The sequence below is a fragment of the Portunus trituberculatus genome, chromosome 37 (assembly GCF_017591435.1).
Source record: "Portunus trituberculatus isolate SZX2019 chromosome 37, ASM1759143v1, whole genome shotgun sequence".
Taxonomy (NCBI): domain Eukaryota; kingdom Metazoa; phylum Arthropoda; class Malacostraca; order Decapoda; family Portunidae; genus Portunus; species Portunus trituberculatus.
In genome coordinates, this window is record NC_059291.1 from 13612175 (window position 1) to 13624813 (window position 12639).

The 12639-nt window shown below is 38.9% G+C and overlaps 1 protein-coding gene across 1 annotated transcript in view; it reads right to left on the reverse strand.

The window, feature by feature from the left end:
* LOC123514123 (WASH complex subunit 2-like) overlaps window positions 1-12639 on the reverse strand; it is a 110949-nt gene that overhangs the window by 45891 nt on the left and 52419 nt on the right. The window contains exon 5 of the mRNA XM_045271772.1: window positions 5813-6050. Coding sequence (XP_045127707.1) covers window positions 5813-6050 — 238 coding nt within the window. The remainder of the gene's footprint in view (window positions 1-5812; window positions 6051-12639) is intronic.

The window sequence follows — 12639 nt, forward strand, 5'->3', positions numbered from 1 at the left end:
ATTTTAAAAATTTAAGCATCTTTTTTACTGATGTTGAGTGGAGAAACATGTACAGAAAGACAGTACAAGGGAAATATGAAATAATCTTACAGAAATATAATGAAGGAGTAAAAAAATATGTACCTTTCTATAGAGTTAAGAAAAAAACACATGTTTGGTACAATGATAGATGCATACAAGCTAAAAAGGCAAAAGAAAAAACTTGGAAGAAACTCATAAAGCAGAGAAATGACAATAACAGACAGCAGTATAGGGATACCAGAAATGAATATACTAGAATAAGGAGACAGGAAGAAAGAAACTTTGAGAAAGATGTGGTGAATAAAAGCAAAGATGAACCCAAACTTTTCTACAAGTTTATAAATGACAAAATGGAGAAAAAGGAAACATTAGAAAAAAATAATTAAAGGAGAGAAAATATACCAAACAGAGAAGGAAATGTAAGAAATAATGAATGAGAGCTTCAAAACAGTGTTCACTGTAGATGATGATTTCACAGAACCTAATAAGATATTGCATTGCCAAGGATTACAAGAAATCGCAGTGCACAAGGAGGATATTGGAAGATTATTGGATAAATTGGATGTCAGAAAAGCAATGGGGCCAGATGGTGTATCAGGTTGGGTGTTAAAAGAATGTAAACAACAACTACTGGATCCAATTTAGGAAATAATTACAAGTTCAATAAATGAAGGGAAAGTTCCACTAGAATGGAAGGGAGCCAACGTAATATTGATATTTAATAAAAGGAGGAAATTCAACTAAACCACTAAACTACAGACCAGTGTCACTTACAAGTGTTTTGGGGAAGTTGTGTGAAATAATTATCAAAGAAAAATGGGTTAAATTTCAAGAAGAGCAACTCATATTGAATAGACAATTTGGATTCAGGACAGGGAGGTCATGTGTATCAAACTTATTAAGCATCTACTCGAGAGTTATTGCAGGACTGGAAAATAAAGACAGATGGGTGGACAAAGTATAACTGGATCTAAAAAAGGCTTTTGATAAAGTTCCTTTTGGAAGACTACTTTGGAAACTAGAGAACATAGGAGGACTGCGAGGAACCTTACTTGAATGGACAAGAGATTATTTGAAGGAAAGGGAAATGAGAACTGTGATCAGAGATACATACTTATCTTGGGGGAAAGTAAATAGCAGAGTACCACAAGGGTCAGTGTTAGCCCCCATTATGTTTCAAGTTTATGTAAACGACATTCATATTGGGATAAACAGTTATATAAATTTATTCACTGATGATGTAAAGCTGCTAAGAGTTATCAAAACCAGAGAGGACTGTCTGCTGTTGCAGGTAGATTTAAACAAGATTTAAGAGTGGAGCAGGAAGTGGAAATTGGAGTTTAATGTTAAGAAAGCTCACATAATGGAACAAGGAAAGAGTAAGAGAAGACCAGTATGGAACTATTTGATATTAGAGGAACAAATAATGAAGACTAAAGAGGAAAAAGATCTTGGAGTGATCATACAAGAAAACCTGAGTCCTGATAAACACATGAGCAAGATATTTTGGACTATCATATAAAATGTTGACTAATATAAGAGTGGCATTTCATTACATGGATAAAGATAAGATGAAAAAAATCATCACAAGCATGATACGCCCAATGCTGGAATATGCAGCAGTGGCATGGTCTCTGAGCTCTAAAAAGGATATAAGAAAATTGGAAAGGATACAGAAGATTGCTACAAAGATGATGAAAAGAAGATCAGGATGAGGCAGTGTGTGAAGGATATCGGAAAATACAGTTTTTCACACAGAACAGTGGAAAAATGGAATGCATTGGATAATGGAATTGTCACAGAATATAGCATGCATAACTTTAAAGAAAAACTAGATAAATGGAGATATGGAAACAGGACACTATAAGCCCCGCTCAAACCCTGTACAATACAACTAGGTAAATACAACAAGGTAAACACACACACACACACACACACACACACACACACATATATAAAGAAAAATAGAAATGAAGAAGAAAGGAAGAGATACAATGAACTGGCAGCAGCAGTAAGGGAAAAAAATAATGAAAGGTCAGAAGAGGAAAAAAAGGCATTTTTTTGGAGAATTCTAGGACACAGGATAAGAAAAGGGTACATAAACGAGAAGGAAGAGAAAAAAGTGGAACAAGTTTAACTAAAAATTATAAAGGCAAGAGACTAAAAACGATGTATATGAACATACAGGGTTTTATCAAGTAAATTAGAATTAAGAGATTACATAAAGAAAGAAAATCAAGATATTGTATTCCTGGCTGAAACAAAACTAAATGAGGCAATCAAAATAGACTTGGATAATAGGTATAATGTATGGAGAAAAGACAGAGGGGATAAAGGAGGAGGAGGAGTCATGATGATGTTAAGGAAGGAGATAGTGATAAACCAAGTGGAATGTGGGGAAGGAAAAGCTGAAGTACTGTATGTTAAGATGCATATTAATAAAAAAAGAGTTAACAATCATTGTAACATATGTGCTACCAAAAACAAATTCATGGACCAATCAAGAATATAAAGACATGATAGATGACACAATAAGGAGTCTAATGAGAATCGTTAAAGAAAGAAGAAAAGTGATATTAGTAGGAGATTTCAACTGTAAAGAAGTGGACTGGGAAAATTATGAAAGTGGTATGGGGGAAGAAGCCTGGGGAGAAAGATTCCTGAACCTAATGATGGACAATATGATGGACCAGAGAGTAAACGAATGAACAAGATTCAGAGAAAACAATGAGCTGGCGAGATTGGACCTAATTTTTACAAGGGGTATACAATTGAATGATGATATAAGATATAAATGCCCATTGGGAAAGAGTGACCATGTAATATTAGAAATGGATATAGAAGAGCGAAAGGAAGATAGAGACGATTCATACAAAGGAGACCGATTAAATTACAGAAAGGCTGATATTGAGAATCTCAAGAATTATTTTAAAAATGTAAACTGGGAGGAGATGGAAAACACAGAGACGATGCAAGAGAAGTATAACTTATTTTTGGAAATATACAAAACAGGAGTCAGGGAATATGTCCCGAAATACAGACCTAAAGAAGAAGGAAAGAAAGATTGGTCTAATGCAAGATGTGCTAGGGCAAAGGAGAAAAGAGATGGAGCATGGAAAAGGTGGAGGAGAAATAAAAATCCAGTAAATAAGGAAAACTTCAAGGCAGCAAGAAATGAATATGTTAAGGTGAGGAAGGAAGAGGAAAAGAACTTTGAAAAGGACATTGTTGAAAAATATAAGGAGCAACCAAAATTGTTCTACAGATTCATAAATGGAAAAATTAGGCAAAAAAAAACAATAGAAAGGTTAAAAGGAGAGAACGGGATAGTGGAAGACCCAAAAAAGTATGGCAAAACTATTAAATAATAAATTCCAGGAGGTCTTTACTAAGGAATCCAAATTTGAAAGGCCACAGGGTAATAGAGAGAGAGTCTATATGAAAGAAATTAAAGAAATCAAGCTTGAAATAAAAGAGTTAATAAAGGAACTGGATGAAGAGAAGGCAATGGGACCAGATGAAGTCTCAGGCAGAATACTGAAAGAATGTAGGGAAGAACTAGCAAGTCCTATATACAACATCATAAAATGCTCAATAGAAAATGGAACAGTACCAGTAGAATGGAAAAAAGTGGAGGTGGTTTCCATATATAAGAGGGGAAGGAAGGAAGAACCTTTAAATTACAGACCGGTATCATTAACTAGTGTAATATGCAAGATGTGTGAAAGAGTAATAAAGAAACAATGGATCGAGTTCCTTGAAGACAACAAATTAATATCAAATAGCCAATTTGGTTTTAGAAAAAGACGGTCGTGTGTAACTAATTTATTGAATTTCTATTCTAGAATAGTTGATAGAGTACAAGAGAGGGAAGGGTTGACTATATTTATTTGGATTTAAAAAAGGGGTTTGACAAAGTGCCACATGCAAGATTAATTTGGAAGTTAGAGGAGAAGGGTGGCTTAAAAGGAAGTACATTGAGATGGATAGAAAATTATTTGAGGGGGAGATAAATATGGATGGTAGGTAAAGATATGAAGTCCAAGTGGAGAGCGGTAGAAAGCGGAGTGCCACAGGGGTCAGTATTGGCACCAATACTTTTCCTCATTTATATTAACGACATGCCAGAAGGAGTGAACAGCTACATAAATCTGTTTGCAGACGATACGAAACTGTGCAGAGTTATAAAGCAAAAGGAGGATTGTGAAATACTGCAAGAAGACCTAAATAAGATCTGGCAGTGGAGTAAAAAGTGGGAAATGAAATTCAATGTGAACAAAAGCCATGTCATGGAAATGGGTAAGAGTGAAAGACGACCCGTGGGAATCTATAAGATGGGAGATGGATTAGAATTAGAGAAAGTAAAAAAGGAAAAAGGCTTAGGAGTGACAATGGAAGAAAACAATCAACCAGTAAGCCATATTGATAGAATTTTTAGAGAAACATATAATTTGCTAAGGAATATTGGAGTAGCATTTCACTACATGGACAAAGAAATGATGAAGAAATTAATAAGTACTATAATAAGACCAAGATTGGAATATGCAGGAGTAGTGCGGACCCCTCATAAAAAGAAACACACAAGAAAGTTGGAGAGACTACAAAAAATGGCTACAAGAATGGTTCCAGAATTTGAAGGGATGACATATGAGGAGAGACTAAATTGATCAACGGAATGGACCAAGTGGATAATGAGAAACTGATCCTGAAAGAAGAATATGACATTCGAAGCACAAGATCGCATAGTAAAAAGCTGAGAAAAGGAAGATGTCTGAGAGATGTTAAAATATATATTTTCCCGCAAAGATGTATTGAGACATGGAACAGTTCAAATGAAGAAGTAGTGTCTGCAACGAGTGTGCATACTTTTAAAGTAAGATTGGATAAGTATATATGGAGATGGTGCCACACGAGCATAAAGCCCAGGCCCTGTAAAACTACAACTAGGTAAATACACACACACACACACCGTAGTGTAGTGGTTAGTACACTCGGCTCACAACTGAGAGGTTCCTATATATACTCCTCAAGTAGACCTACAGGTGCTATAGGCCATAGTGTATAAAGAAAAAAAAAAGTATGTCTGCTCCCTCCTTGTTGAAGAAGGTTTCATTTTTAACAAAAATTACATCTGCCATCCTTTCTTTTTTCATGGCAACTGTCATTGGGCTCTGACATGTATGAGAGAGAGAGAGAGAGAGAGAGAGAGAGAGAGAGAGAGAGAGAGAGAGAGAGAGAGAGAGAGAGAGAGAGAGAGAGAGAGAGAGAGAGAGAGAGAGAGAGAGAGAGAGAGAGAGAGAGAGGTGGTATGATAAGCATGGGGCTCTGGAGAAGAGGAATGGGGAAGGGCATGTGGAGAGGAAAAGGAAGATGGCTGGTCTATGACACACATCAGAGAAAGTTTTAGCCAATGATGGTTGCCATAAAGTTGGCAGCTGACTGTCCCTTATGTAAAATATCAATGGAAAGCTTTTAATGTTTTCTTACTTACATTTCACATGACCACTGACAGAAAGCTATCTAATTATACACTAGACTAGCAATCTCATAAGGGGTAGGCCAGACAAAAGCACCTTTACTGCTCCTCCCCTGATGGAAAAAGACATCACGCTCAAGAAATCTCATTTATCATACATCACGTGAATCTCCAGTGACAGACAAGCATCACACACTCATACACATATTATTCATACTCCTAGTCTCATTGCCCCTTCGTGGAAAGGGGCAGTCTGTTAGACCACCCTACTATATTTAATTACACAAGCTGTCTCACAAAACATAAGCAACCTACCACTGGCCTGGAGCTGCTAGTGGGGAGGGCCTTTGATTGCAGTGTCACTCTATCTGTCACGTCCTCTAATTCCACTTCACTCTCTGTGTCTTCTGGGCTGAAAGTCATTCTAGAGTTTTCTTCACTCGATGAAACTTCAAGACCCACTTTGTCATCTGTCATGAAAGCTTCTGACCCAATGATGAGAGGCAGAGGCTTGTTCTCATAGGGGTCAATAAGGGCATACACAGGCACAGGACTGTTGGGAGAAACAACAAACATTGTGTAAGGTTATGAGCCATAGACCTATTTCATCTATGGTAACAGAGAGAGAGAGAGAGAGAGAGAGAGAGAGAGAGAGAGAGAGAGAGAGAGAGAGAGAGAGAGAGAGAGAGAGAGAGAGAGAGAGAGAGAGAGAGAGAGAGAGAGAGAGAGAGAGAGTTGTTGTTAATGTATCTATGATATGAAGCTCTTATTATCAGAGCTTACTGTGTTCATAAGTCTCCCAATAAAATTTCTAACTGTACTTTTTGTTAAATGGTCAGCTGTTGTCTCTTTATAGGATGTTCTTATAAAGTGATGTTTGATATGTATGTATGTACAGTTGTCAGTAGTAGACTCCTTGCCAATCAGGGGATATGTATTTCTCAGTAGCAATACCTGGTAGCCCCACAGCAGGTGAAGGCTTCAGGTTTCCTTTGATTGGTTAAATTCCCTCAGAAACTACACTGCTGGTCACAGCGGAAGGCATGAAAGGGACCACGACTTCCACTCTGACCAAATTTCATTCATCCCTTCTTAACTCCTAAACATCGCTGTACGTATGTCGCTATCTGACAACTCTGCAGCTCTAGTAATCAAAGTAGATGATATGTTTCCTTAGTCAACGTGCACCTGTGGTTTGTGTGATTGTATTTGAGTTTTCTTTCAACCCCCCCCCCCTTGGCCCCTTTTTGTGGATGCGTGAACTTACCATTCTGCCCTATTACTACCTATTATAGGACCTAGGAAACTAATTTGTAAGGCCCAAATCTCAGTCAATTGTGCCTTAGTGAGGGAGAATAAGTCAAATAAAGAAATTGGCATGAACACTGCTATAGCTCTCAGAACTGTTCAACGTTGGACCAAAATTTATCATGAGGGAGGAAGAGACGCTTCGCCACCACCTTAGAAACCTGAAGGGCGTAAGCACAGTGTGAGCCAGAGAACTCTGAACATTATTCGAAGACAGCTTGAGGCCAACCTTCGCATACACAACAAGGAACTTAAGGCCAGGAACCCTCTTTCCTGGCTGGAATGAGTGAAAGGAGTGTGCGGAGATACGTGAAAGGCGACATGGTATAACAGAGTTGCCACGCAGTTTCAAAACCTTGCTTCATAAGTGGTCACCTTAACAGTAGGCTTGCATTTTGTGTCTCAGCACAAAGATTGGGGCTCAGGTAAGTGGTATAGGATACTTTGGTCAAATGAGGCAAGCTTTCAGGTTACAGACAACCAGAGAAACCCTGTGTACCGCAGACCCGGTAGTAACCGTTATGATCCATGCTACACAACACACAGTAAAACATCCAGATTCTTTGATGGTGTGGGGATGTTTTTCTTACTATAGTCTTGGAAAATTAGTGTTTTTGCCTAAGAATGTTCGTATGAACAAAACTACTTTGAGCTAATTCTAGAGAAGTTAGATGAGTGTATGGAAAAATGCAATGCTGATACCTTCATGCAAAATGGTGCACCGTGCCATATGGTAAAGTTAATTGTTGACTGGTTTGATTTCTGCAATGTCAGCCCACAAATTCGCCAGACCTTAACCCTATAGAAAATCTCTGGGCGTACATACAACTGAAGCTAAAGGAGAGAGATACCTCCTCCCTCCTGCCTCCAAGCCATTATTCAGGACATATGAGACAATATTGACACTCAGTATCACCACCACCTGGGTGATTCACTTCCTGTGACTCGAAAAGGTCAAGAAGGCACAAGGGCATCCTATCAATTACTAGTTTAGGTTAATACCCTCATTGAAACATATTTTCTGTGTCATTAATCTCCTTCACAGGATGTCACAAGTACTGCACCTTCTGCTCTGACCAGCAGTGTAAACCTTAAAGCTCCACCCACTTGACCCTCCCCTACTGGTCCATGCCCTGTCCCTCCCTGTGACCTCAGAATGTGAGCACCTCATCTCCCTCTCCACCCCCCTCCAGTGTATTTACCTAGTTGTAGTTTTACAGGGCCTGGGCTTTACCATCGTGTGGCCTGGTCTCCATATCTACACTAATCCAATTTTTCTTTAAAGCTATGCACACTCTTTCCTGACACCACTTCTTCACTCAAACTGTTCCAAGTCTCAAAACATCTTTGCGGGAAACTATATTTTTCAACATCTCTCAGACATCTTCCCTTCCTCAGTTTTTTACTATGCGATCATGTGCTTTGAATGTCATATTCTTCTCTCAGGATCAGTTTCTCATTATCCACTTGATCCATTCCGTTAATCAATTTATAAACTTGTATCAGATCCCCTCTCTCCCTTCTCTGTTCCAGGGTTGGTAGATCCATAGCTTTTAGTCTCTCCTCATATGTCATCCCTTCAAATTCTGGAACCATTCTTGTAGTCTCTCCAACTTCCTTATGTGCTTCGTTTTATGGGGGGTAAACACAACTCCTGCATATTCCAATCTGGGTCTTATTATAGTACTTATCAATTTCTTCATTATTTCTTTGTCCATGTAGTGAAATGCTAATCCAATATTCCTTAGCAAATTATATGTATCTCTGAAAATTGAATCAATATGGCTTATCAGTTGATTATTTTCTTCCATCGTCATTCCCAAGTCCTTTTCCTTTCTTACTTTCTCTAGTTCTACTCCATCTCCCATCTTATAGATTCCCACTGGTCGTCTTTCACTCTTTCCAATTTCCATGACATGGCTTTTGTCCACATTGAATTCCATCTCCTACTTTTTACTCCATTCCCAGATCTTATTTAGGTCTTCCTGCAATATTTCACAATCCTCTTTTTGCTTTATAACTCTGCACAGTTTCGCATCGTCCGCAAACAGATTTATGTAGCTGTTCACTCCCTCTGGCATGTCATTTATATATATGAGAAAAAGTATTGGCGCCAATAATGACCCCTGTACCACTCCACTTTCCACTACTCTCCACTTGGAATTCATATCTTTAACTACCATCCTTATTTCTCTCCCCCTCAAATAATTTTTCATCCATCTAAATGTGCTTCCTTTTAAGCCACCCTTCTCCTCTAACTTCCACAGTAATTTTTCATGTGATACTTTATCAAATGCCTTTTTTATATCCAAATAAATACAATCAATCCATCCCTCTCTTTCTTGTACTCTATCAACTATTCTGGAGTAGAAACTCAGTAAATTTCTTACACATGACCGACATTTTCTAAAACCAAATTGGCTATTTGATAATAATTGTTGTCTTCAAGGAACTCAATCCATTGTTTCTTTATTATTCTTTCATGCATCTTGCATATTACACTAGTTAGTGATACCAGTCTGTAATTTAAAGGTTCTTCTTTCCTTCCTTTCTTATATATGGGAACCACCTCAGCTCTTTTCCATTCTACTGGTACTATTCCATTTTCTAGTGAGGATTTTATGATGTATATAAGACTTGCTAGTTCCTCCCTACATTCTTTTAATATTCTGCCTGAGCCTTCATCCGGTCCCACTGCCTTCTCTTCATCTAATTCCGTCATCAACTCTTTTATTTCAAGCTTGGTTACTTTAATCTCTTTCATATAGACGGTCTCTCTATTACCATGCGGTCTTTCGAATTTGGATTCCTTGGTAAAGACCTCCTGAAATTTACTATTTAACAGTTCTGCCATACTTTTTGGGTCTTCCACAATTCCGTTTTCTCCTTTTAACCTTTGTATTGTTTCTTTTTGCCTTATTTTTCCATTTATGAATCTGTAGAACAATTTCGGCTGCTCCTTACATTTTTCAACAATGTCGTTTTCATAGTTTCTTTCCTCTTCCTCACCTTAGCATATTCATTTCTTGCTGCCTTGAAGTTTTCCTTATTTTCTGGATTTTTATTTCTCCTCCACCTTTTCTATGCTCCATCTCTTTTCTCCTTTGCCCTAGCACACCTTGTGTTAAACCAATCTTTCTTTCCTTCTTCTTTAGGTCTATATTTTGGGACATATTCCCTGACTCCTGTTTTGTATATTTCCCAAAATAAGTTATATTTCTCTTGTACCCTCTCTGAGTTATCCATCTCCTCCCAGTTAACGTTTTTAAAATAGTTCTTGAGGTTCTCAATGTCAGCCTTTCTGTAGTTTAATCGGTCTCCTTTGTATGATTCGTCTCTATCTTCCTTTCCCTCTTCTATATCCATTTCTAATATTACATGGTCACTCTTTCCCAATGGGCACTTATATCTTATATCATCATTCATTTGTATACCCCTTGTAAAAACCAGGTCCAATCTCGCCGGCTCGTCGTTTTCTCTGAATCTTGTGTTTTCCTTTACTCTTTGGTCCATCATATTATCTATCATTAGGTTCAGGAATCTTTCTCCCCAAGCTTCTTCCCCCATACCACTTTCATAATTTTCCCAGTCCACTTCTTTACAGTTGAAATCTCCTACTAATATCACTTTTCTCCTTTCTTTAATGATTCTCGTTAGACTCCTTATTGTGTCATCTATCATGACTTTATATTCTTGATTGGTCCATCAATTTGTTTTTGGTGGCACATATACAGTAAAGTCCCGGGTTACGTCGGTCTCGAGTTACATCAAACTCGTAGTTACGTCAGTCCACTATAAGGCAATTTAAGATTAAAAAAATTGAAAATTTATAAATCGTAAAGCGCGGGATTTATTGTTATTGTTGGTGGTTACCCGTCACACCGCCCGCCTCACACTTGAATACAATAACACCCTGCCTCAGTTCCACCACACCGTCGCCCCTGGCAAGAGTGTTATCCTACTTCTGCGTTTACTGACTGAAGTTCTTGGCATCTTGCTCAATGGCACCAAAGAGAAAACTCCTTAGTGACAGCAGTGATGCTAAGAAAAGGAAAACCATTACGCTACAAGAAAAAGAGGACGTAATTAAAGACATGAGAAAGGAGGCAGCAGCTGTGTGTGAGGGAGTGAAGAAGAAAATGGGAAGCCCGTTACCATGACAACGAGGAGGTTGACGACCTTGAAGGTTCGCGCACCCATCATAACAATAACAACTCCGGAGCCTTCACCTGGGCCACATGACACTCGCAGCTCACTTGCACTGTCTGCGCCTGTCTGTTGATCCCTATTGCCCTTTCCTATTGCATTTCCTGCCCCGCTGCCCATGCTTCTACTCCCACCGCACTGCACTACGCTCCCAGCTGTCTGCCCTGGGCGTCACAACATTCGACCTGCCCACCCTCCTGGCGGCCTCAGGGCCACCCCTCTCGGCAACCTGCAGTTCTTCACGTTCGTGGCCCTAATCAACAACAAAAACAAACTTGTGTTTCATATTCCTATATAGTTGTAAATAATATAACAATATAATCTTTAACTTACCTGAATGACCATAAACAATGATTGGCTGAAAACTCGATAATATGCTTTGAAATGTACGGAAACTCGAGTTATGTACAAAATCGACTTACGTCATGTTTCAGGAACGTAACTTTGACGTAAACCGAGACCTTACTGTATTACAATGATTGTTAACTCTTTTTTTATCAATATGCATCTTAACATACAGTATTTCTGCTTTTCCTTCCCAACATTCCACTTGATTTATCACCATCTCCTTCCTTAACATTATCATGACTCCTCCTCCTCCTTTACCCCATCTGTCTCTCCTCCATACATTATGCCTATTATCCAAGTCTATTTTGATTGCCTCATTTAGTTTTGTTTCAGCCAGGCATACAATATCCGGTTCTTCTTTCTTTATGTAATCTCTTAATTCTAATTTACTTGATAAAACCCTGTCTATGTTCGTATACATCATTTTTAGTCTCTTGCCTTTATCACTTTTAGTTAAACTTGTTCCACTTTTTCCTCTCCTTCTCTTTTACATACCATTTCCTTATCCTGCGTGTATGCGTGCGTGCGTGTGTGTGTGTGCGTGCATGCGTGTGTGCGTGCGTGCGTGTGTGCATGCGTGTGCTTGAAGGGAGCAACAATGGCGGGCTCTCATTTGCTGTCGTGAGTCACGTCACCGCATCCCTGCCTCCCCATTGGTCGCTGAGCGGCCCGGGTGGAGATACCTTGATATAAAATTCACTGTGCGGTCACTTTAATGTGATGCCAATACAGTCGATTAATGCGTTCACTAATAGTGGAATTTCACCCTTATTATTACCATAATACTTCTGACCGCACAGGTGCGAGCCAAACACAATAGGAAGAAGATAGTGCTATAGCACAGTTTGCTGGGACACGCCAAGGTGAAAATGCAGGCCTCCCATTGAATGCTCGAGTAAATACATCATTATTGAGTGAGCGCGAGGTTTTATTTGTTGTCGCCCACACAGCCGTGTGTACCCCTCCAAAGAACGGGAATTCTTACTTGGACGTTGCAGATTCGGAAAGCTGAAGGCGAGACAAAGAAAATGGTATACAAACCTCAAAATCGGCCAGGGTGGCACTTACGCCACTACTATTCTGAATGCCTCAAGTATTGTGGATTTCTATAATAATTTGAATCTGGTAACTCTTATTAGCAATGGGATTCACATGACTTGGGCGACAAGTACAGTCCTGTAGAGGCAACCATGGGTGACACACACCAGCGCATTGCTCAAGGGGAATATGTGAGGTTTATGAACATCGCTGTGAGGGTTGGTCTCTGTCTCCCATATCAC